Source organism: Haliotis rubra, unplaced genomic scaffold (assembly GCF_003918875.1).
Source record: "Haliotis rubra isolate DU_JTF1 unplaced genomic scaffold, ASM391887v1 Scf78, whole genome shotgun sequence".
In the NCBI taxonomy this organism is placed as follows: domain Eukaryota; kingdom Metazoa; phylum Mollusca; class Gastropoda; order Lepetellida; family Haliotidae; genus Haliotis; species Haliotis rubra.
Genome location: NW_025767501.1, coordinates 1,985,260 through 2,010,506, shown reverse-complemented (window position 1 = coordinate 2,010,506; position 25,247 = coordinate 1,985,260). Strand labels below are relative to the sequence as shown.

General features: G+C 41.7%; 1 protein-coding gene across 1 annotated transcript in view; it reads left to right on the top strand.

Moving 5' to 3' along the window:
- LOC124260840 (1-phosphatidylinositol 4,5-bisphosphate phosphodiesterase classes I and II-like) overlaps positions 1–25,247 on the top strand; it is a 179,800-nt gene that overhangs the window by 122,901 nt on the left and 31,652 nt on the right. Inside the window, exons 5-10 of the mRNA XM_046695160.1 lie at positions 11,749–11,882; positions 12,639–12,723; positions 18,774–18,874; positions 19,176–19,342; positions 20,312–20,317; positions 23,587–23,733. Coding sequence (XP_046551116.1) covers positions 11,749–11,882; positions 12,639–12,723; positions 18,774–18,874; positions 19,176–19,342; positions 20,312–20,317; positions 23,587–23,733 — 640 coding nt within the window. The remainder of the gene's footprint in view (positions 1–11,748; positions 11,883–12,638; positions 12,724–18,773; positions 18,875–19,175; positions 19,343–20,311; positions 20,318–23,586; positions 23,734–25,247) is intronic.

Sequence of the window (25,247 nt, the reverse complement as noted above, 5' to 3'; positions counted from 1 at the left end):
ACAGCTCTCATCCTTTGGCTCACTTCTATACAGCTCTCCTCCTTGGCTCTCCTCACAGCATACAGCCTTTCCGCACAGGCGTCTCCTCCATACAGCTCCTCATCTCTCCTCCATGCAATACTCACTCATACTCGGGTCTCCATCACTTTCACGGTATCTACTCTCCTCTTGCAAGCTCTCACTCTATCAGATTCTTCCTACAGCTCTGCTTCACTCCATACAGCTCCTCCTCACCCATACAACTCTTCACAGTTTCTCCTCCATTTGACTGTCTCACTCCATCTCCTTCCATGCATCTCCTCACTCACATTACCGTAGCTCTCCTCCATACACACTCTCCCTCACTCCATAGCTCTCCTCCTCCGTACGGCTTTCATCACGTCAGCTCGGCATGCAAGCTTCCATCACATACTAACTCATCACTCATACAGCTCTCCCTTATTATGCAGACTTATCTTCTCCGTGCAACCTATTGCTCCTTGTCACGTCTCCTCATCGTACAGCTCTCCGTACTTTTGACGTACGGCTCTCCTCACTCATGCTGACTCTCCTCACTCACATACAGTTCTCAATACTTTTGTGACTCTCCTCCTCCATTACAGCTCTCCTCCTCCATAGCAATGTCCTCTATCCATACAGCTCTGTCCTCCATGCGGCTCTCCGGTTACCATTGCAATCTCCTTTTGCATGACATTTCTCCTCATCATGCTGGCTCCTCCATTTTTGTGTACAGAAACTCCTCATCATGCAATCATCATCATGCAACAGCTCTCTCCTCAGAGCGTACAACTCCTCATCGTGACTCTCATCATCACGTACGGCTCTCATCTCGTCTTAATAAATAAACAATAATACCAATAAGCACCTCGGTCTCTCCATGCAACTGGCATGGGCTCTCCTCATTCATACAGCTTTCTTCGCACGTACGGCTCCTCATCATGCATATGCTCTTTACATCCATGCAACCATCAGTGTCACAGAGCGTACCAGCTTACCTCCTCCATAGCCACGATATCTACATAAACGCAGCTCATAAATAAGCGCGGCTCATCATCATTTGCTTCTCATCATCTACGGCTGACTCTCATCTCTTGCGTAGACCAATAAGCCACAGCATCTCATACTCCTCCTCATTCCATACAACATCTCTCATCACCTACGCGGCTCTCCTCATCGCCTGGCTACTCCATACAACGCCATGCGGCTCTCACTCCATACAACTTTCCCTCACGCTTCACATAGTGCATAACGACTTCTCCTGTCGACACGGTACCTCCTCGCTCCGGTACGGCACCATCGTTCCTTGGCTCTCCTCCTCCATGCGGCTCTCATCAGGCCGCACGGCTACCGCCTCATCGTTTCCGTATTCTCCTCCTCCATACGGCTCTTCATCCGTACGCATGGCGTACGAACTCCTCATCCATGCCCTCTCATCTCCGCTACGGATCACTCGCTCCCTGGCTCCTCATCATACGGCAACTCAGGCCACGCACGTACCATATCGCTCATCCGTACGGCTCATCATCATACAGCTCATCATGTACACATGTCGACTCCTCATCCGCCTGGCTCATCGCATTGCTCACTGTCACGAGCACTCATCATCCATGCAATGTCATCGCCGTACGGCTTTCATAAGTTTTTGGCGTACTGGCTCTCCTTATCGTACATCTCACTCAGGCGTACAGCTCTCCTCAATCTCAGCCTGACTCTGCTCATCCATGCAGCTACAACTCCTCCGTACAATATCATCCGCTTCTGCAACCATCATGCATATCGTTTCTCCTCACTCCGCCTGTCTCATAAGCTGCACGTGACTCTCACTCATCGTACAATTTCATCATCTCACGCTTTCATCAGATCACGCACAGCGCCGCAGCTCTCATCATCATACGAAAGGCTCTCCTCCTCCATTGTCTCTATACATCAGCCTGGCTCTGCTCCATCCGTACGATATCCTCATCCATGCGGCTCTCCTACTCCATGCAATGTCATCATCGCTACCTGGCACTCCATCATGCACACTTGTCGATCTCCTCCTCCGCCTGGCTCTCCTCCGTATTTTGTATGCAGGCTCTCATCATACAGCTCTCCTCATCAGCCTGCAATGTCCTCACTTGCTGACATGCGTCATCATCCATACCCAGTGTCTCACTCCATACAACTCTCCTCACTCCATACAACTCTCCTCCGTACGGTGTCCACGTTTCCGTACAGTGCATACATCATACCTCTCCTCACTCCATACTCTCCTCTCCGTACCTCCATACACACTCCTCCTGGCTCGTCTCCATACAGCTCCTCATCATCACTTCCATACAACTCTCCTTCCTCACGCCACAAGTATAATGACGCTCCTCTACCATACAATCTCTCTCACGACATAACTTTCCTCACATACAACATCACTCTCCTCACATACGTACGATCTCACCCTATACGGCTCTCCATACAACTCTCTCACTCCTCACAGCTCTCCTCATCTATAGCAACTCTCCCTCATACAACTCTCCCATACAACTCTCCTCACTCCATACACAGCCCCACAAATCTCCACAGCATACAGCTGTCCTCACTCCATACAACTCTCTCTACTCCTACAACTCCTCCGCCCTGTCCACACATAGCATGTCTCCTCACTCCATACAACTCTCCTCACTCCATACAGCTCTCCTCACTCCATACAACTCTCCCTACTCCATACAGCCTTTCTCCTCCGCCACGCTCCTCCTCCATACAGCTCCCTCACGCCTCACTCCATACGTACACCTCCTCCTTACCCATACAACTCTCCTCCATACAGCTCTCCCTCACTCCATACAACTCTCCTCACGCCACACATAGCATACTGACTCTCCTCACTCCATACAGCTCTCCTCACGCCCACAGACAGCATACAGCTCTCCTCACTCCATACAGCTCTCCTCACTCCATACAACTCTCCTCCGCTGCTACGGACTTCTCCTCTCTACACCACATGCAGCTCTCCTCACTCCATACAGCTCTCACTCCTCCTCACTCCATACAGCTCTCCTCCCACCTCCATACAGCATACAACCTCCTCACTCCTCCTCACTCCATACAACTCTCCTCACTCCATACAGCTCTCCTCCTCACTCCATACAACTCTCCCTCACTCCATACAACTCCTCACGCCACACATAGTATCTCTGCACTCTCATGTTTCCTCACTCCATAACTCTCCTCTCACTTTTTCTCTACATATACAATCCCTCACTCCATACAACTCTCCTCCACTCTCATACAGCTCATCGCATACAGCTCCCTACTCCATACAGCCTCCTCCTCCATACAACTCTCCTCACCCCCATACAACTCTCCTCACTCCATACAGCTCTCCTCACTCCATACACTCCCTCACTCCATACACTCCATAGCTCCTCTCTCCATACAACTCTCCTCACGCCACACATAGCATAAACTACCACTGACTCTCCTCACTCCATACAACTCTCCTCATGCCACACACAGCATACATACAGCTCTCCTCACTCCATACAACTCTCCTCACTCCATACAACTTTCCTCCCGTCACACACAGCATACAACTCTCCTCACTCCATACAACTCTCCTCACTCCATACAACTCTCCTCACTCCATACAACTCTGCTCACTCCATACAGCTCTCCTCACTCCATACAACTCTCCTCACGCCACACATAGCATACGACTCTCCTCACTCCATACAACTCTCCTCACGCCACACACAGCATACAGCTCTCCTCACTCCATACAACTCTCCTCACTCCATACAACTTTCCTCCAGCACACACAGCATACAACTCTCCTCACTCCATACAACTCTCCTCACTCCATACAACTCTCCTCACTCCATACAGCTCTCCTCACTCCATACAACTCTCCTCATGCCACACATAGCATACAGCTCTCCTCACTCCATACAACTCTCCTCACTCCATACAACTCTCCTCACGCCACACACAGCATACAGCTCTCCTCACTCCATACAACTCTCCTCACTCCATACAACTCTCCTCACGCTGCACACAGCATACCGCTCTCCTCACTCCATACAGCTCTCCTCACTCCATACAACTCTCCTCACTCCATACAACTCTACTCACGACATCCATCAGACACCTCTACTCACTCATCCCACACCCTCCTCACTTAACCATCCTCCATGGAAACAGAGCTGGTCTTAATGGTGGCAGTTTCCTTCACATAAACTCAGTTATGAATTCAGATTGCTTCATGCTGCACTGATCTCTAACTTGCTTTCATGAGAATAATTCAATAAGAATGAATTCATTTTGATTAGAACAGAAACAGTGCAAGTATCTTCGTCACTGTATTTCATTTTAACCCATTTAGAAATTCACTGTGCGTCAGGAACGATGCCTTACTTGTTTTGATGAGAATAATTTATGAATAAAACAGAGACAGCTGACGTCTATTGATTATTCAATTCTGGCATCTGAGCGTTTGGGAGACCAATCTCATTTGTCTGGTGTTGGGATACAATCTCTATGGCCATACAGTGCCCCTCACTGGTGCTTCCTAAACGTATAGGGAGTACCACCACCTAATTATAGGTTAACGATCGTCATTTGATAAACTGAGATATTTCATTGACCCAGACAGTGGACATGACTGTCGCTGGATATTTTATGAAATTCTCAGTTCTTGTGTGGTCCTTATTTTATTAGTAAGACCATATGATGTTTGTAGGCTTACAGTTTATTTTGTTACTCTTTACAACACAGTACATTTCTACGTCACAGTTCAGCATTCTGACTGACTGAAGTGTATGACATTGGCATGATGGCTCAGTAGCCAGACTAAACATATCAACTTGGACTTTTATATATGTTTCAACAGAACTGGCTTGTTTTTTGCCTAATTGTTTGACCTCAGTAACTGGGTCTGATTATCTGGGTTCGGTTGTTTGGCCTCAGTATTTTAAGCTTGAGAAACATCAGGACCTCAGTAACTTGACCTCTTCAGTTGTTGGATGTTATTAACCTGGCTTCCGTAGCTAGACCTCAGTAACTTGGCCTCTTCAGTAGCTAGATCCCAGTAACTTGGCGTCCTCAGTAGCTGGACCTCAGTAACTTGGCCTCTTCAGGAGCTAGATCCTTGTAACTTGACCTCTTCAGTTGTTGGATGTAATTAACCTGGCTTCAGTAGCTGGACCTCCGTCAGTAACTTGGCCTTTTCAGGAGCTAGATCCCAGTAACTTGGCCCCCTCAGTAGCTGGACCTCAGTAACTTGGCCTCTTCAGTTGTTGGATGTTATTAACCTGGCTTCAGTAGCTGGACCTCCGTCAGTAACTTGGCCTCTTCAGGAGCTAGATCCCAGTAACTTGGCCCCCTCAGTAGCTGGACCTCAGTAACTTGACCTCTTCAGTTGTTGGATGTCATTAACCTGGCCTCAGTATCTGGTGGGTCTCGGGAATTTGCCTTGGTAACTAGGTGAGCCTCAGTAAGTTCGTCTCAGTAGGTGGGCCTCAATCGTTGGGTCTCAGGAATTTGCTTTGGTAACTAGGTGAGCCTCAGTAAGTTCGGCTCAGTAGGTGGGCCTCAGTCGTTGGGTCTCAGGAATTTGCCTTGGTAATTAGGTGAGCCTCAGTAAGTTCGGCTCAGTAGGTGGGCCTCAGTCGTTGGGTCTCAGGAATTTACTTTGGTAACTAGGTGAGCCTCAGTAAGTTTGTCTCAGTAGGTGGGCCTCAGTAGTTGGGTCTCAGTAATTTGCCTTGGTAACTAGGTGAGTCCTTAGTAAGTTTGTCTCAGTAGGTGAGCCTCAGTAAGTTTGTCTCAGTAGGTGAACCTCAGTAAGTTTGTCTCAGTAGGTGACCCTTAGTAAGTTTGTCTCAGTAGGTGAGCCTCAGTAAGTTTGTCTCAGTAGGTGGGCCTCAGTAGTTGGGTCTCAGTAATTTGCCTTGGTAACTAGGTGAGCCTCAGTAAGTTTGTCTTAGTAGGTGGGCCTCAGTAGCTGGGTCTCAGGAATTTGCCATGGTAACTTGGTCTCTGTAGTTGGGCCTCAGTAACAATGGCTTGATCAGCTGGGCCTTTACAGCTGGACCCTGACTGTTTGTCTTTGGAAGCTGGTTTGCTTCTATTGCAAGCTGTTATGAAGGACGGAGAAACCTTTAGTTGTAGTTCACTAAAAGTAGTCTAGTAATAGTCTAAATTAAATTTTCTGTGGCAGATTTTGTCGATCAATACCAATAACAAAGCAGACTTGCTCCCTTAGTTCAAAGATCATTCTTATTTGACATGGATCCCTAAAGACTAATCTGTGTATGCCATGACCAGGGCCTAGCTCCACAACGTTATTTTAATGCTACACCATTCCAATCCTATATTAACACAGACCTAGGTTCAATGTTTGGAGCGCCTTGTGGTATAGGACCAAGACAGTTTGGTAGTTGCCATGTACCAATAGCGATCCTTCCAAACTATATTGTTCAGTGTCAAGTTGTTGCAAGGCAGATGCAGTATGCAAGATCGTTCTTGAAAACTGTGTGCCCCCTAATTATAGGTCACACTGTCTTAATTACACTGAAACAACTGTAGGGGCAGCTGTTGTTTGTCAACCATTAATGTTTGCCATGATTCTGGTAAATGACATTGTTGCACGCTGCCATAGGCTCACTTTCTATAGCACTAGATGAGTCCCTGTGTGAACTGTCTTACTAGACCTGGTAGTTGGTCAGTAATATTATGTTTGTTTCTAGGGGATACTCTTGTCCCAGATTCAAAGAGTTGTGTTTCTTTCATGCCAAGGATAAATTGATGGCTTCATGTCCCAGATACATCATGATTATGATTGTAAGCATTTTATGTATATAGTCCCCAGTTGCCAAATATATATAATCCATAAAACGTACAGACTCTCCTTTACATGTGTGTGTGTGTATGTATATATGGTTATTTGGTTGTGTGACATCTCTCACTGACATGTCTCACTGAGATGACAGTGGTGAAATATAGCTGCCAATATCTGCTTCTTACATCGCCGGATCAGGATATGTGGTTTGTTAATAATAATAATATATAGAGATTTATATAGCGCCAATATCCAGATGAGTCCTGCTCAAAGGCACTTTCGTATGTGTCTGACAAGGAAAGAGTCACTCAGGAACTGTAACATGATTTGAAAAAGAATGTTGGTCTCATTTGTTGGCACCATTGCTGTTAAATACTGCTGCAATCTGTGTGTTGTAAGGCTAGCCCTACCCCTTTATACCACCTGCCTTACCATCTGTCAGCAGTTTACATTGCATCACTGCAACTGATGACTTGACTAAATGTTTCATTGTTTCATCTACCACAGCAAGGAAGTGCATTCAGTGACCTTCATGATCCCAAACTGGCCCATCTTAAAGCTGATCGATAATGTCTTGCTTATTTTGTCCGTATTGCAGTAAAGGTTACATACATGTTTGAACAGATGTGTCTGTTGGGTCTTTACGGAGAAATATCAGCCAGGGTTGGGGTAATGATAGGTTAGTTGAAGGCTTTGTTTGACCAATGTCTGTATGTCTTCTGCATATAGCTATTATTGACTGGTGTATACAGAAGTGTAAAGAAAGTGCTATCTTGGATGTTAAGGCATGCTTTGTTTTGATGTAGTGCTCAGCTCATTCAACCCACCATCATTATGTGGTCAGAGTGACTGTGGTGTATGAATATGATAGTACAGCTGGAGTATTGGGCAGGAGGAGAACCATTCAAACTTGCAAATGTAAATGCACTGCATTGTAAATTTACAATGTATGAAAAAATACTTTTCCTGTGCCTTATACAGAAGATAAGCAGATGCAGGACTGATTTGAGGTTTAGACAATGACAATAATGTATGAACAATAGCTGAAATTATCAATACTGTGGATGTGACTCTCAATGTATCATGTTGGTACTTCCTGCCTCAGTGTTTGTCATGTCTGCCGCGACAGGAGGAGATTAATCGAGGGGAAAACCCACATCATGGCGGGACCTGAGATCACACACAGGAGACTTTGGCAGGAGTTGACCGAGATGTTCCTGCATCTAAATCGCCACCTTCTGTGGGAGACCAGACCGCTAGAGCATCGCATAATTTCAATGAGTCTGCCGTTTGATTGATTGCTCTTCCTGGTTTCATTCTCAGCTCAGCTCATTCGTAATCTTCATTTTAAGGATTTGATAGTTTAGTGCTCTCCTGATGTCTGGTTTAGGTTTACAGTTAAAGACATACTCCCTGTGTGACTGTCACAGCCTTGCCTACAACTGGACACATATTGGGCTTTGGGACTAAGGATGTCGTGCTGCTGTATCTGTAAAGCTCATTGACTTATCGGATGAGGCAAATTATTGATGCAGGTGTTTATTATGTGATAAATGTTGTAGTGGTGTGGGATACATATTTGAAGTTAACATCTGAACCAACTGTCAAAAGAGTACATGTATGAAGACATGAGCATACATTAAATACAAGATTTAATACAGCACTGAATAATTTGGACAGGTCTCATTCGTATCATTGGGGAGATTTCAGAGGAACTATTCAGTTTTGTGTCTTCGTTTACATTATATGTATTGAACATTTTACTGTCAAGTTTTGTTGGGCTTACTTGCAGAAGGTGCGTATGAGGAATAAGCATGATAGCTGAAGTGTTAAAGACTGAAAAGTCTTTAGGTGCCTACTTTCTTGGAAAGAGAAGAATTCTTTTGTTCATTATTAGAGGGTGATTTATTAAGGAGAATGTTATAGCTCAACGTATTATTGACTGATGGGAATGATCTGAGATAAGGTTGTGAGAAAAGATTAATGACCCTGACCTTTGAAATTCTCAGCCAAAGTCCTACAGCCCAAGCTCTAGCAGCTTGCATACTAGTACTGTGGAAAACCCATGTGGAAAAAATCTATTCAGTGTGATCAGACATGAAAGACAGTTTTAATTATTCATCCAAGTAAAAATTCGTTTCATTTGATGCGAACCACTGGCCATCGGCTTAATGTGTCATCCAAAATGTCTGGAAACCCAATTTTTCAGCAATGAATGGTATGTATAGGCAGACGGTCAAAATAGAGCAGACAATCAAAGTAGAAAGGGCACAAAGCAAGAAATGTATGTTAGATGAATTGTGGGAATTAATCAAAATAGGTAAAACATGTTGTGGGGAATTTAAGTCTGACTGGCTGACTAGGTGATGATGTTGTTTGTCACTTTGATGAGGAATATTTCTACAAACACTGGTCTGCCACTGCCAGACCTGATTATGTCTGTTCTAAGGTGTTGGTTGGAATGTGTACTGCAGTTTAAGATAACATTCATTGACTCATTTTAACTTGATTAATGAATTGATAGAATAACCTGTTGATATCAAGCTGCCGGAAATGACTGCAAGATTGATGGTGATGATGGGTGAAGCAATATATTCTCTCAATTAACACTCAGTCACTGACTGCAACCCATGATTGAATTAAAGTAAATCTCTTTGTTTCTTCATAAAAAGGTTTGGCTGTTGTGATATAAATGAAGTGCAACTGAATCCATGGTATTGATTGGCTGATCAAGCATATTTCTTTTGGAAACTTTAACACACAAAAACATATTAGGTCATGTGCACAAGTGGTTTTCTGACTGGCAGACAACTGAGTTGGAAGGGGGGGTGCATTATTGCACAGATTGTATTGTGGTCTGTAGGTTGTTAATGATTGATGTTTTAATGTTAATGAGTGAATATGATGTCAGTGAAATTAACATTGTGGACATTATTACTCCTTTGCACACTTTCTGTAAATCCTCTATGTTGAGTAATTTCTTCAATCTAGCAATGATAAGTTTTAATTTCACCTGATTTAACAATTGTGCTGTGATAAATTTATTGGCTTCGGGTGTGTCCCTGTATTATGTCAATGCACAACCAGCTACTCCTATAGGGAGAAAAGTTTCTGTGATATTACTCAGTTTATTGTCTCATACTTTTTTCTGACAGTGTATAGAGTTCTCCAGACAAAGTATAGCAAGGGAATATGATGTCCAAGAGTTTGTGCCCTGAGGAGTCCCCTGATAGAGTATACCAAGTGGCAGTTTCCATGTATTATATCAAGTGTAACAATACAGCTCTTGTAACACACTATTTCATTTTTCTTTTGTGGGTGGTAATGATTATGTTTGCATGTGAAATACTTTTCCAACATTTTCCTGAAACCTGATTTAAAGTATCCCAGGATCCCAAATGGAGAGTTCCAGATGGAAGTATATGGTTGTGTATGGTTTGACCTCCCCGCCATGTGGGGAACACAATAACACTATTATGATACATCAAACCCTGCAGGACTGCATGCAACACTAACCTAGTATTATGAAACAAAATTCAGCTTTGAGACGGAAATGGTGAGTTGTGCTTATTCTTGACTATGTTCATGGGTATTAATGGCTTGGGTATTCTTTCCAACATGTACTGGATGCCAGTCATCCTCTGTCCAGTAGTTCACCATTGAATTGCCTCTCTTTGTGAAGATGGTCATATATCACTGTGTTCAAGTCCCGTTCCACCCTCATTGTGATCCTCAAATCTGTTGTCCTCATTTTTTGGCGCCCCCTTCCACATAAAGCTGACAAAATGTGATATATTGAAATACAATGTGGCAAGTAATCCATTCTCTAACTCTGTCATGACAGAGCCTGTGTGGTTTTCCAGCAATATCATCAGTATATGATAAAGTAGCTTGGTTTCTGCCAACTTCACATATTGCTAGTTGCAGAATTTCTTTGCTTCCTTCAGCATCCAGCTGTGTCAATTGTGTACACTTGAATGTTAGATTGTGAAGTGACAATCAATTTGTTTTCATAGGTTAGACTGTGTTAGCGTGATTCTGACTAGATAGCAAAGGCCAGTATATATTGACCAAACTTGACGGGCTGGAGAGGATCTTACAGTTTACTCATATCAACATAATCATAGCTAACGTCATCTTTTCATTCTTTTGCAAATATAATTTCTTTAGCAGGTAAACATTGTAAAAATATTTCCAGCATTAGGCAAGATATGTTTATTCCTCTTATAAGATAAACAGTATTTATTATATCGCTGGATGACAAACTGGACCTAATGATCAGCATGGCAATTAATCAGTTTGCTAACCTGTTTTTCAATTCCAGAGCAGAGCTCCCATACTATCAAATATTTTTTAATGAAACATGCTACATATATTGCTGGTGAATTTTGATGATTTGGGTTATTGCAAATACTGAACAGCATTATATTTTATTTCACTGAACTGAAAGTATCCATGGCAACAAACCAAAAACGGGTATAAGTAGCTATTTGCGAACTGCAAATTTGGATATGTCATCTCCTTGTTCAATCATGAAGAAGACATTTTTGTTAGTTCCCAAATAAGTCAAAATCTGTGAATATTAATTTCCCTGAAATGGCAAAATCTGTTCATTCCCATCTGGCCATCATATGTGGTAAAACGTGACATCTTGAATCTTATCGCCTTTTGGTGTTTCTTGTTTTGTTTTCTCTTATTTGTTGTTGCATATTTTGCTCTTGTTTGATGAACAATTGGTGGGTTCAAATCCATAATATACCTTGATAAGGATCCTTGCAGTAGTGCTGGAGGGTTTTACCAAGGTGGAAACTCTGACCTGCAGCTATTCTCCCTCAGGTGTGGTCAATATATAAACCATATTTTGTTGACATAGGTGATATAACTGAATGACTGGTCTTAACGAAACTCACTCAATTTACTTTTGTTGTTTGCAGGAATGGGCAGAAGAGCTGTTACAATACTCAACCAATCTCCTGGCAATCAATGGCAGCTCGTTGTCATTCCTTGAAAAGGCATACACTCGCATCAGCTTCATCCAGAGCCCGGATGGAAAGATTCCCACAAAAAAGTAAGACAAACATATATCTGCATTGGAGAAACTGCAGAAATGTCAGGGAGTTGTTGATAGTGCCACAGATTTGTGCCCAGGAAGATCAGGTTTATCCTGATGTTTGTCTTCATTTCACCGACAATAACAGGAATGCAATGGTCAGCTTTGCAATAGAAGAACACTACATTGAATTAATATGAATATAATTTTCTTTGAATTGAAGTGAATTGAAAAAAGATGAAAACATATAGGACTGGCAAATCTGGTTTGAAATTTGAGTTGCTCTATACTTACCTAAAAAGGCCAAACTTTAATGGCCCAGTAGCATAGTTTTCTTTCTCTGAAAGGTATTTTGATATGCATACCTCTAAGCTGCCAGCCAATATCACTTAATTCCTTCATTAGGGTAGCTGAACATGCATGTGTGTATTGAATGCTTTGTCACTAGCAGTTATTTTACAAATATGCTTTTGATGGGAAAACTGAGATATTCCACCCTGTGTACATATTTCTTTCCATTGACTACACATAGCAGCACATTGTTAGGGGATCAAGTGACCCCACCTTCAGCAGTATTCCATCCATATCATGGCAGTGATCAGCAGAAAGGGGTTTATGCCCACATTGGATAACTGAACCTGGTTGTGATGAGTGATTCTATTTGTTCAATGGAACCTTACTGAATATCTCAGAGATTGGGCCCAAGTTTAGTTAAGTGTAGATAAATCTAAGTAAAATGGCTCTACATTATCACATACATCCTCTTATTCTTAGTATCCTGAAGATGATGGCACAGAACCGAGATGACCGGCGCCGCGTAGAGAAGGCCCTGGAAGCTGCAGGATTCCCCACAGAGAAGGTGGGTAATACAGGGTGGACTTGGGTAATTCAGGGTGGACTTGGGTAGTGCATGGTGGACGTGGGTAGTGCAGGGTGGAGGTGGGTAGTGCAGGTAGTTAGTACAGGGTGGTTGTGGGTAGTTCAGGTGGGTAGTACAGGGTGGATGTGGGTAGTGCAGGGTGGATGTTGGTAGTACAGGGTGGTCATAGGTAGTGCAGGAAGGATGTTGGTAGTACAGGGTGGATGTTGGTAGTGCAGGGTGGTCGTAGGTAGTGCAGGAAGGATGTTGGTAGTACAGGGTGGATGTTGGTAGTGCAGTGTGGTCGTAGGTAGTGCAGGAAGGATGTTGGTAGTACAGGGTGGTCATAGGTAGTGCAGGGTGGTTGTGGGTATACAGGGTAGATGTTGGTAGTGCAGGGTGGTCGTAGGTAGTGCAGGGTGGATGTTGGTAGTACAGGGTGGTCATAGGTAGTGCAGGAAGGATGTTGGTAGTACAGGGTGGATGTTGGTAGTGCAGGGTGGTCGTAGGTAGTGCAGGAAGGATGTTGGTAGTACAGGGTGGTCATAGTTAGTGCAGGGTGGTTGTGGGTATACAGAGTAGATGTTGGTAGTGCAGGGTGGTCGTAGGTTGTGCAGGGAGGATGTTGGTAGTACAGGGTGGTCATAGGTAGTGCAGGGTGGTTGTGGGTATACAGGGTAGATGTTGGTAGTACAGGGTGGATGTTGGTAGTGCAGGGTGGTCGTAGGTAGTGCAGGGAGGATGTTGGTAGTACAGGGTGGTCATAGGTAGTGCAGGGTGGTTGTGGGTATACAGGGTATATGTTGGTAGTACAGGGTGGATGTTGGTAGTGCAGGGTGGTCGTAGGTAGTGCAGGGAGGATGTTGGTAGTACAGAGGGTTGATGTTGGTAGTGCAGGGTGGTTGTGGGTATACAGGGTAGATGTTGGTAGTACAGGGTGGATGTTGGTAGTGCAGGGTGGTCGTAGGTAGTGCAGGGAGGATTTTGGTAGTATAGGGTGGATGTTGGTTGTGCAGGGTGGTCATGGGTAGTGCAGGGTGGTCGTAGGTACTGCACGGAGGATGTTGGTAGAGCAGGGTGGTCGTGGGTAGTGCAGGGTGGTCGTGGGTAGTGCAGGGTGGTCGTAGGTAGTGCAGGGTGGTTGTGGGTATACAGGGTAGATGTGAGTAGTACAGGGTGGATGTTGGTAGTGCAGGGTGGTCGTAGGTAGTGCAGTGTAGATGTTGGTAGTGCAGGGAGGAGGTGGGTAGTGGATTTCTTTAATACAGGGTGGTTGTGGTTAGTACAGGGTGAAGGTGGGTAGTGCAAGGTAGACATGGCTAGTGTGGGTAGTTTTGGGTAGAGTATGTGGGAAGTCTAAGCTATAGGAGGGGACTAGTCTGGGTAGGAGTTGAGGGGTAGTCTTGGGTTGAGTGTATGGGTAGACTATATGGGTTGACAGCTATGATGTGGCTGGTATGTCATTGTTGACGGATTAAGTGAATCACTGTATAACTCTGTCTAGGTTTTATTAGAAACAGAGCACACTCTTACTGAAACACAAGTACATTTTAGCGATGCAGAGTCAAGCATCAATTCAGTTTCACACAGAATATAAAATTCCAGCCCATATGTTCCCAGGAGAACTATATTAAACTAATTCAGTATAATGAGAATTGTGTGTTTGCTTGAAGGATGTTTGTATTTGCAGACAAATTTATCTTGGAAAATACTTCTTGATATAAACTTATCTCTAAGGTTTAAAAAGCCATCTTTCTGTGGAGTTGCCAACTGCTGTTACAAGCTGTATACGTGGTTATGTAATCTAATGTTCAGTGTATCAGTGGAATATTCATCATTGATGGACAAATTATCATGTCAGTCTGTGTTTAGACTGACCTTAGGCCTATTGTAGGTGTCATGTGTAAGTCTATGCTCAAAGCAGTGTGTGTTGGCCCACACATAACAAAGTTAAGGGGTTCCCTGCTGGTATAGGATCTTTTTTGATTGATTTTGTCCCAATCTACAGTTGCCAAGGTAAATATGTCTGGTATAAAGCCAATTACCAGTTGACCATAGTGTTAGAATTACCACATTTTCACTGTATTCAATAATATAGATGGGTACAGAGTGTGAAGGCCATTTCTGGTGTACCCCACCATGATATTGCTGGAATATTGCTAAAAAGTGGCATAAAACTAAACTCATTCACACAATAATATAGATTCCATATTATGTCATTTGATATGGAAGAAATGTCACAATTCCTAACACTGAAACACTCTCCTACAAAATCAATGTCCACCACAAGTGTGGCCAGATAGGACCTTGTTAACTTCTTATGGGTGTGTCAGGCCTTGTTATATTAATCGAACCAGCCAATTGATTCAGCCATAAGAAGCTTTGTGTAGCAGATGAAAACAAGTCTGTGGCCAGCAGCCATGTCACCACACCTGGGTTAGCACCAGTTGGGACGCAACGCCCATTTGGGATCCTGGGGGACCAACTGACCAACACCACCAATTAGGATTTGGTAGTGAACAGGATTCAATGACCTCATCACAATAAAATGTGCATCTTGGCAAGATGACCGGCTTGTAGTTTGAGGTGGAGATCCAAACTCAGGATTTATTCAGATTCTGAAATTGGGTGTTAACTGAGATCAAGTAGTTGGGATTCTAAAATATTGTTCATTGAAATTCTTACACTTTTAGTTTAAGTTCAAGTTGAATTGTACTACAGGAAAATAGATGAAACAAAATCCTAAGTTAGGTAAGTCATGTCTTCACAACATTTTTTATGATCTCATTGTTTTTGTGTTCTTGACAGTGTACACTGTGTTGGAATTTATCAAACCCTTGGCGTGAAATTTTGAAATTTGTCCATTTAGTTTTCTGGAATAGGGCCTTTGTCCAAGGTTGCTCTTAATTAACAAGGTAGACATTAAGATAAATTGATAATTTGATGTAAAGTTGGGTTTGGTTGCCATGAGCTTGTTGTGGCATGGTTGTTGGGCAGCATCTTATGTAGTGTCTGATGAGAGTTCATTCGGTCCCAGTATATAAAATGGCCTTGATTGTTAGCGCTATGAGCATACCTAGTGTGGAGTTTGGCGCTATATAAATGGACACATTATTATTATTATTATTATTATATTGCATATTATTGCAATTATTGCTACAGCCTATGCTACCAAGTTTTCATTGTCAAGTTAATTATTTATGTATTTTATATATAGGGGAGAACTGCCTTGTGGTCTTCGATCAGGTCTGGTCAGTGTAATATGCCAAAAGCAGACGGTCTGCAACATTCCTTAACATCCACTAGCAAATGTCATAGAGCTATGTCTGCAGAGGAGCAATGTCTGCAGGGAGACCCTGAATAGTTATGGCCCCTAGCGATGTTTGAGTGGCCCCTAGTGGTGTTTGAGTCCCTGATTCACCACTATATGCCATGGTTGTATACACACTGGTCTGCAGCCAGCACCAATGCTTTGGCTTCAATATGTCTAGGTCCTACCTCACAGGGTATGCAGCTGACATGCTGTTAGAGGTGTGTTACACCAGAGATATTTGTTGTTTGGATTGTAATTCTCCAGTGCTACAAGTCTAGCCACTTTCATCTTGAGTTATTTTAAACATGGCTGCTTCATTCTCATATCCATCCCAGAATTCAGTTAATGTCCAAGGCATATCCTTTGTCATCACCATGAGGAGGAAGCGTCAATGCCAGATTATCTCTATTATATGCCAAATAAGAGTCCATTGAGCGGTATAGGCAAAATAGTGGTGACAGTTATACTGTCATGACACCAGGTGTTAACACAAAGGGGAAGGAAGCAATGTTAGGCATACACTACCAGTAGCCCGAGGCACACACAGAGTTTTCAGTAAGTGTAAGTGTGTGACTGTTGCCTAAGTCTACTCCAGCAATACAAGGAAGTAGTCAACATCCCTCTCCTACCTCACTAGGGGATTTCTTCTTCTGCTAACATGCTGGTCTGTAACTGAACTCATCGTTAAATCAAAGTTAAAAGGCAGAAAGCTATTCTTTTGATAAATGATAAAATTTGAACCTTATCAAACACTAAAAGGGTTGATGGGTAAATCTTAAATTCATAACTTGTCTCTAATGTCGAAAAAGATCTTTGATTACATTTTAACAAAAATATCAACTGTGTCTCCACAAGAAGGGGTAATTATTCTTCCAGTTGATTAAATACAGTGACTGAAGACATTCTGAATGTATGTATTTGTAAACATTACAAGTCTTTAGCTGGCTGTTTTTGAAAACATGTTTGTTATGAAACTGATTTATCCTTAGGAATTTATATGTGTCTTGGTCTAAATAAGGTATAGAAACCAAAAGAAACATTGACAAACTCTGAAAGGAGCTTATTAGATCAATATGAGTCACTCAAGATGTTTACCTTCTTTGCAACCTCCCCATGTACATTCAGAAATAAACCTAAGCAGTTGTCGGGAAGATATTTGTGTGAGGCCAAATGGCTAAAAAAGGCTACATTTTGCCAGAAAGGTTGTTGGAACTAAGGGATGCATGCCATTGCTCTCCATAATGAACAGGATATTGTGCAGTTTATGCAGCTAGCATTTCGCGAAAGGCTTTCAGAAAACTGGAAACTACTTCCCTGGCAACTGATAACCAAAACACTGGCATCAAAGGTGCCATGTGTGTCCGATGTAATTAGTTGTCTTGTGTACGTGATATTGATTTGCCTGTCAATAACAAGAAGGGCTCAATGGTCAGGATGTCGTTATTTTTTGTGGCATAAGTTTACCATTTCTTGTTATACGACTTCCCAACTGAAGATATATTGCAGATTTGAGTATCGCATTTCTTGGTTGTAGGGGGGTTGCAGTTGTTATTAGGAAAACATAGATTAAATCCACGACAAAGGTTTATATGCATCATTAAATCTTGAAGATGATTTAACCATGGTGATTTGACTAGAGTGGAATGCTATGTCAGGGTGTTCATGTGGCAAGAATATATGAGAACAATATCACATTTGTACCCTTGTTAAGTCCACAAATCCTCGGTGAATTGATGTATTAGTTGTCGCATGTATTCTGTTACTGCTTATCGTAAATTGTGCATGAATGCAGTAGTTATTGAAGGCAGCCTTCTGAAGAAGAAGTAATAAGGAAATGGGTTTGTGGTGGAGTTTTAATGGATCAATATCTCTCTGTCCTGTGTGGTGTTACTTCAGTAATGTATCGAGCACTTGAGCCACATCTAACTGTAGTTGATGTATTGACAAAAAAGGTTGAGCATTTTTAAAGACTATTCCTTTAAGGTTTATCTAGGTTGAACTTATAAGAAATATATAAAATGACGAAAACTAGGAAGTTAGGAAGGGCAAATGTCCATGGGTAATCTTAACAAAGGACATTTTAAATTTTATGTAGGGTTTGGTGTGGTTGGAGACGGAGTGGGGTATGGTAACAGTGCAGAGCTTGAGTCTGGAGGAATCTTTGGATCAATAGTTTAGCTGATCAGCAGGAGACACATTAAAGGTCCCTTTTCAAACAGTTGGTTTTCAGATTGTTACCAAAACTATAGGACAGTTGGGCTGAGTGGAAATGATAAATCTTTCTGAAACTTAACTTTGGCCCTTAAAGAACACTGCTTTTCACACATAGTAATTTTTGAACAAAGTAATAAGAACAAGAGTGTTTAGCCTTTATATGACTGGGATAAACATATTATATGATAGAAATATGACTGACTGACTGACTGACTGACTGACTGACTGACTGACTGACTAAATTTGGTTTTACGCCGCTTTAAGCAATATTCCAGCAACATCACGGCGGGGGACACCAGAAATGGGCTTCACAAATTGTACCCATGTGGGGATTCGAACCCGAGTCTTCGGCGTGACGAGCCAACGCTTTTAACCACTAGGCTACCCCAACGCCCGATAGAAATATGAAATAACAGTTAACATTTGTGTGTGAATGATGTGTAAAAATTCTATATGTTCACAAGAATAGAAGGAACCTGTTGTATCTCTCTGATGTTAACATGATACTGTTTGTTCTTTTCAGAATGGCACAGTTGACCCCAACAAATTCACATTTGACAATTTCTTCAACTTCCATCACCAGCTTGTTGGAAGGACAGAAGTTGTCAAGGTTTTTGAAGAAATGTAAGATTCAAATGTTGTTCATGATTTGTGTCATATGTTAAGTAAATAGTGAATGTTTTGAGACTGTAGGAAATTAGTAATGGTGTGATATATTTGATTAATTGTTTTGATGCAGAACATCAGTAACCATGGGCATATCAATTTACAGTTGTGTCCCTTACCTTCATACAGGATCCACTAATCAATGGATTCAATGTATATGTATGGTGTACCTGCGACAGAACATTATGTTACTTCTGTACTTGATACCTATTTTACAATGGCACTCAATTATGCCTAATAGTATTGGTGTGTGATGTAGGGGGGCCAAAAAGAAGCCATACCTGACAGTGGAGCAGTTTACGGAGTTCCTCAACAAACACCAGCGAGATCCGCGGCTCAATGAGATCCTCTACCCATTCTACACGGTAGCACGGGCTCAGGAACTCATAGATCAGTATGAAACCAAAACTGGGATGGCACAGAAAGGTAGGTTGCTTTGTTCTCTAAGTACATCTCCTATTCAAAGATTTAAGAAATAACTGGAAGTATAATCTTGTAGTTTGAAATTTGAGTAGGAATGTCTTTGTAATGGATTTATCAACAGGTTATTTATGGATAAGGAACAAATTCATACAATATGATGTATATTTTGGGAACTGATAATATTGGCTGGATTATGAACATACCTAGGCGTACTGCCTGGCTGTATTGTCTCCTTACTCCTGAATGACTGTAATGGGGACCCACTCTATGTTAAAACTACTTCTACATACAATCATTGCCGTAGATATAATGGTATTACATATTCTTTTAGATCATTACCTTTAATATGTTGATCTGTGTGTTGTCCACATAATGGATGGCATTCCTGTACAAAGGGAAGTAACTCCTGTCAAATGGCACTGTTTACGTGATGTTTTTCAGAATATGAATACTATTTTATGTATGTCATTATGACATTTATGTGTGTATGTATAATGTGGTAGTAATTTCTCAGTGTCTCATCTCCGTGACTGTTTGTGACTTGTATTTGACAAGCTTTCAGTCTAAATCTTCCAGTCTAAGTGTTCAACTGTCTTGATTAAATTCTGCATGCATGGTTAAAGATGAAAACTGTCAGCATTTTGATGTAACGTATCCATCTGTTATTACATCAACCAGATGTTTTATGGATAAAATTACTATGTTATAAATGTTACACATTCATAAAGTGAAGACTTTGTTGCCATTAGGTAGAAGTCATCTGTGCAATTAAGATGTTTGTGGCTAAGATTTTCAAGGATGTGTCCTTAATGTGTGTTTTTTGGTTTTTTTTATGTGTTTTGGCAATAATAATCCATACTTTTATTACATGAGAGGAATATATTTTCATAATTCTTGTATGAAAACTATGGCCCAGAATTTGATGTGAAATAATATCTATTTAATAATTTCAACTTTTACTTGTGTTTACAGAGGAAGGTAAGAATGGAACCCGTGTATACCTGGGAATGTAGACTTTTAAGTTTGATTTCAGAAATTGATAAATAATTTGAAAACCAGTTCAATGAAGGTGAAATGAAGAAATATTAAACCGAAATATTTTATAAATATTACAAGGCTTGAGAGCTAAATATGAAATCAATGTTTACAAAACTATAAACAATCAACAGCAACATTTTCTGTTATGTTTGGGATCTGAAGAAAAACGCCACACCATTGGGCTGGTTTTACCTTGTTTTCCTAGCTTGTGTTGCATGGTGTTTTGGACACAACACCTCATTAGCTTGTAGACAAAATATTTATTTACTAGTACTGTTTTTTTTTTTAGTGGTCCTGTGACATGATATAGTCCTCCTCCCAGTGTTTGGTTTTACTGTATTTCAGGTCGGGACAAATACCTTGACCTTCTCATATAGTTTTTTTTGTTTTTCATTTGTTTCTACAAATCATCTCAAATATGATTATCTTATTTTCATTCTGCACAAAGAAACACTTGAATTTTAATGCAGCTTGTTTTATATGTGATGAAATAACTACAGTGGACAATACATGTACCTGACATTAGGCATGATTTATTGATGCACCAAGGATATAAACCCTAGGCTTGAATGGTTCACTGATCCACCAAGGATATAAACCCTAGGCTTGAATGGTTCACTGATCCACCAAGGATATAAACCCTAGGCTTGAATGGTTCACTGATGCACCAAGGATATAAACCCTAGGCTTGAATGGTTCACTGATCCACCAAGGATATAAATCCTAGGCTTGAATGGTTCACTGATGTACCAAGGATATAAACCCTAGGCTTGAATGGTTCACTGATCCACCAAGGATATAAACCCTAGGCTTGAATGGTTCACTGATCCACCAAGGATATAAACCCTAGGCTTGAATGGTTCACTGATGCACCAAGGATATAAACCCTAGGCTTGAATGGTTCACTGATCCACCAAGGATATAAACCCTAGGCTTGAATGGTTCACTGATGTACCAAGGATATAAACCCTAGGCTTGAATGGTTCACTGATGTACCAAGGATATAAACCCTAGGCTTGAATGGTTCACTGATCCACCAAGGATATCTTGAATGGTTCACTGATCCACCAAGGATATAAAGCCTAGGCTTGAATGGTTCTCTGATGTACCAAGGATATAAACCCTAGGCTTGAATGGTTCACTGATCCACCAAGGATATAAACCCTAGGCTTGAATGGTTCACTGATGTACCAAGGATATAAACCCTAGGCTTGAATGGTTCACTGATCCACCAAGGATATAAACCCTAGGCTTGAATGGTTCACTGATCCACCAAGGATATAAACCCTAGGCTTGAATGGTTCACTGATCCACCAAGGATATAAACCCTAGGCTTGAATGGTTCACTGATCCACCAAGGATAGGCTTGAATGGTTAAACCCTAGGCTTGAATGGTTCACTGATGTAGCAAGGATATAAACCCTAGGCTTGAATGGTTCACCGATCCACCAAGGATATAAACCCTAGGCTTGAATGGTTCACTGATGTACCAAGGATATAAACCCTAGGCTTGAATGGTTCACTGATCCACCAAGGATATAAACCCTAGGCTTGAATGGTTCACTGATGTACCAACCATATAAACCCTAGGCTTGAATGGTTCACTGATCCACCAAGGATATAAACCCTAGGCTTGAATGGTTCACTGATCCACCAAGGATATAAACCCTAGGCTTGAATGGTTCACTGATCCACCAAGATTATAAACCCTAGGCTTGAATGGTTCACTGATCCACCAAGGATATAAACCCTAGGCTTGAATGGTTCACTGATGCACCAATGATATAAAGCCTAGGCTTGAATGGTTCACTGATGCACCAATGATATAAAGCCTAGGCTTGAATGGTTCACTGATCCACCAAGGATATAAACCCTAGGCTTGAATGGTTCACTGATGTACCAAGGATATAAAACCTAGGCTTGAATGGTTCACTGATCCACCAAGGATATAAACCCTAGTCTTGAATGGTTCACTGATGTAGCAAGGATATAAACCCTAGGCTTGAATGGTTCACTGATCCACCAAGGATATAAACCCTAGGCTTGAATGGTTCTCTGATGTACCAAGGATATAAACCCTAGGCTTGAATGGTTCACTGATCCACCAAGGATATAAACCATAGGCTTGATTGGTTCACTGATCCACCAAGGATATAAACCCTAGGCTTGAATGGTTCACTGATCCACCAAGGATATAAACCCTAGGCTTGAATGGTTCACTGATCCACCAAGGATATAAACCCTAGGCTTGAATGGTTTGAATCTGTTGCACCAAAGATGTAAAACCAAGGCTTATGCACCTACATGACCTAGGATGTGAAAGTTTAGGGATATAACACATACTCTAACCTTGTCAAAGAATCAGCAAGTTGAAGACCTAGTGGTCACAGTGCCACCAGCTGGACAATGCCCATGCCATCACCCTCTGGACTGCCTTGATGACTCAAGCCTGTAGCTTGAAAGGTCTTGTAGTTAGGAAATGGATGACCATGTTTATCAGTGTGACCATGGCCAATCCTGAATTATTCTGGCATAAACTAACATGTACATAGGAGCTTGAAGGACAGAATATATACACAAAGATGACTGACAAATTATCTTGGTGATCAGCCAAAAGAACTTGAATTATTGATCTGTCATAAAATACTTTCATAACTCATTTATGTGTTATTAGTTCGAAGTTCGTTCCTCTGTTACTTTGTATGCGGCAATCGTGCAACTATGCATGGCAAACGTGTTCTGTTATTTTTGTGTGTGTATGTTGTTTTGATTTTAATTGAACAAATTCTTGAATTGTTTTCTACTTATGTGGACTGGTAAGACATTTGATGTTGTGTCCGTGTGTCCATGTCCCCTACACACAAGTATATTTCAGAATGTTTTCACAGTTAGGCACATCAGCTAACAGTATTGGTATTGGGCACTGGGGGATACAATAAACAAACAGCAACATATTGTTTTATCATTGAACTTTTTATACTGCTTTCAGGTTAATTTTTTTCCAAAAGTAACAGTTCTTTCAGAATATTTTTAATCATAATTTTTAAGTCTAGTTTGACATTCAAACAGAATAATTACATGTTCTGAATATGTAAGTTACTATGTATGTCCTTCTAGTTCATAGTCATTACAGTTTGTGTTGCCAGATAGTAAGCTTGGACATGTTTGTTATTGGGATGATATATGGTATTTATCTCACTTTGTTCCAGGGCACCTGTCACAGGAAGGGTTCCTCAAGTTCCTGATGAGCGATGATAACAACCTTGTTCCTCCTGAGAAGCTGGATCTCAGTGAGGATATGGACCAACCTTTGTCTCATTACTTCATCAACTCCTCACATAACACTTATCTCACAGGTAGGCGATACAGAGTTTGTCTCAATACTTGTATCTCACAAGTAGGCCATACAAAGTAGTCTCAATACCAGTATCTCACAAGCAGGCCATACAAAGTATTCTTCCACACCCGTGGGTGAGAAACCCATGTGAGAAAACTGGTATCACACATATGTGACTACTCCATGGTGAAACAATGTACAACATAGAACGTTTGCAAGGCTTCATGAGTGCAAATGGCGGCACACGTCCTTTCTATTCAGTCGAACATGTACAGGAACGGTTGATCTACACATAAGTCATTGCTCAAGATATTCCTCTGACGCATGATAATGCAAAGTTTATGTCTTGATAACATACAGGATGTAATCAACTCACATTTCATACTGAAAACTCCGTAAATTCCATTACATTCCAAGTGGCAGTTTCTGGCTCGGGAAAACGAGAAGGATGTGGCGAAGAAGAAGAGTCCCCCATTGATAGTGAACGTAACCTCAGCAATGTCACATTCAAGCACACTGGGTGCATCTAATTACGCACACTCAAAAGTTTTGGCTCCGGTCGATGGGTGAACATTGAACGTCAACTGGTACACAAGTACAGATCCCCAATGTGCATAGATATCCAAAACAATCTTTCGATGACGACAACCACCAAGTGATAACGATGATGTCACACGCTCAAATATTTTACGCTTGCAAGAATTAAAATCATCCACATTTGCATGGTAACATCATCGTTTTAGAGGGTTGAATTAATATTCTGTGATCTTATCTAGTTTTCATTATCACTATTGCCTTGATGATGTGAAGAGGTGGAAGAAACCTTTTTGTGGAGGGTCACTATGGGGATGAGTAGTGATTAGGCAGCCAAGTGACGTCACTCATTCATAAACATTGTGTTGTGTATCATTGCGCAGCTACGATGAGAAAATATGAAATTTGAATCTATTCGACCATAAAATGCTGCGATTTTATGGTGTGTAAGAAACAGATTACTGTACTCGTGACAGACATTCTCTTAGTAATCTCTATGTCTCAATACCAGTATCTCACAGGTAGGTCACACATAAGCTTTTGCTCGTTAAATACGTTTGGAACAACTAGACACTCGTTTAGTAATCTCTATGTCTCAATACCAGTGTCTCACAGGTAGGTCACACATAAGTGGTCACAATACCAGCATCTCACAGGAGTGGTCACAATACCAGTATCTCACAGGAGTGGTCACAATACCAGTATCTCACAGGAGTGGTCACAATACCAGTATCTCACAGGAGTGGTCACAATACCAGTATCTCACAGGAGTGGTCACAATACCAGTATCTCACAGGAGTGGTCACAATACCAGTATCTCACAGGAGTGGTCACAATACCAGTATCTCACAGGAGTGGTCACAATACCAGTATCTCACAGGAGTGGTCACAATACCTGTATCTCACAGGAGTGGTCACAATACCTGTATCTCACAGGAGTGGTCACAATACCAGTATCTCACAGGAGTGGTCACAATACCAGTATCTCACAGGAGTGGT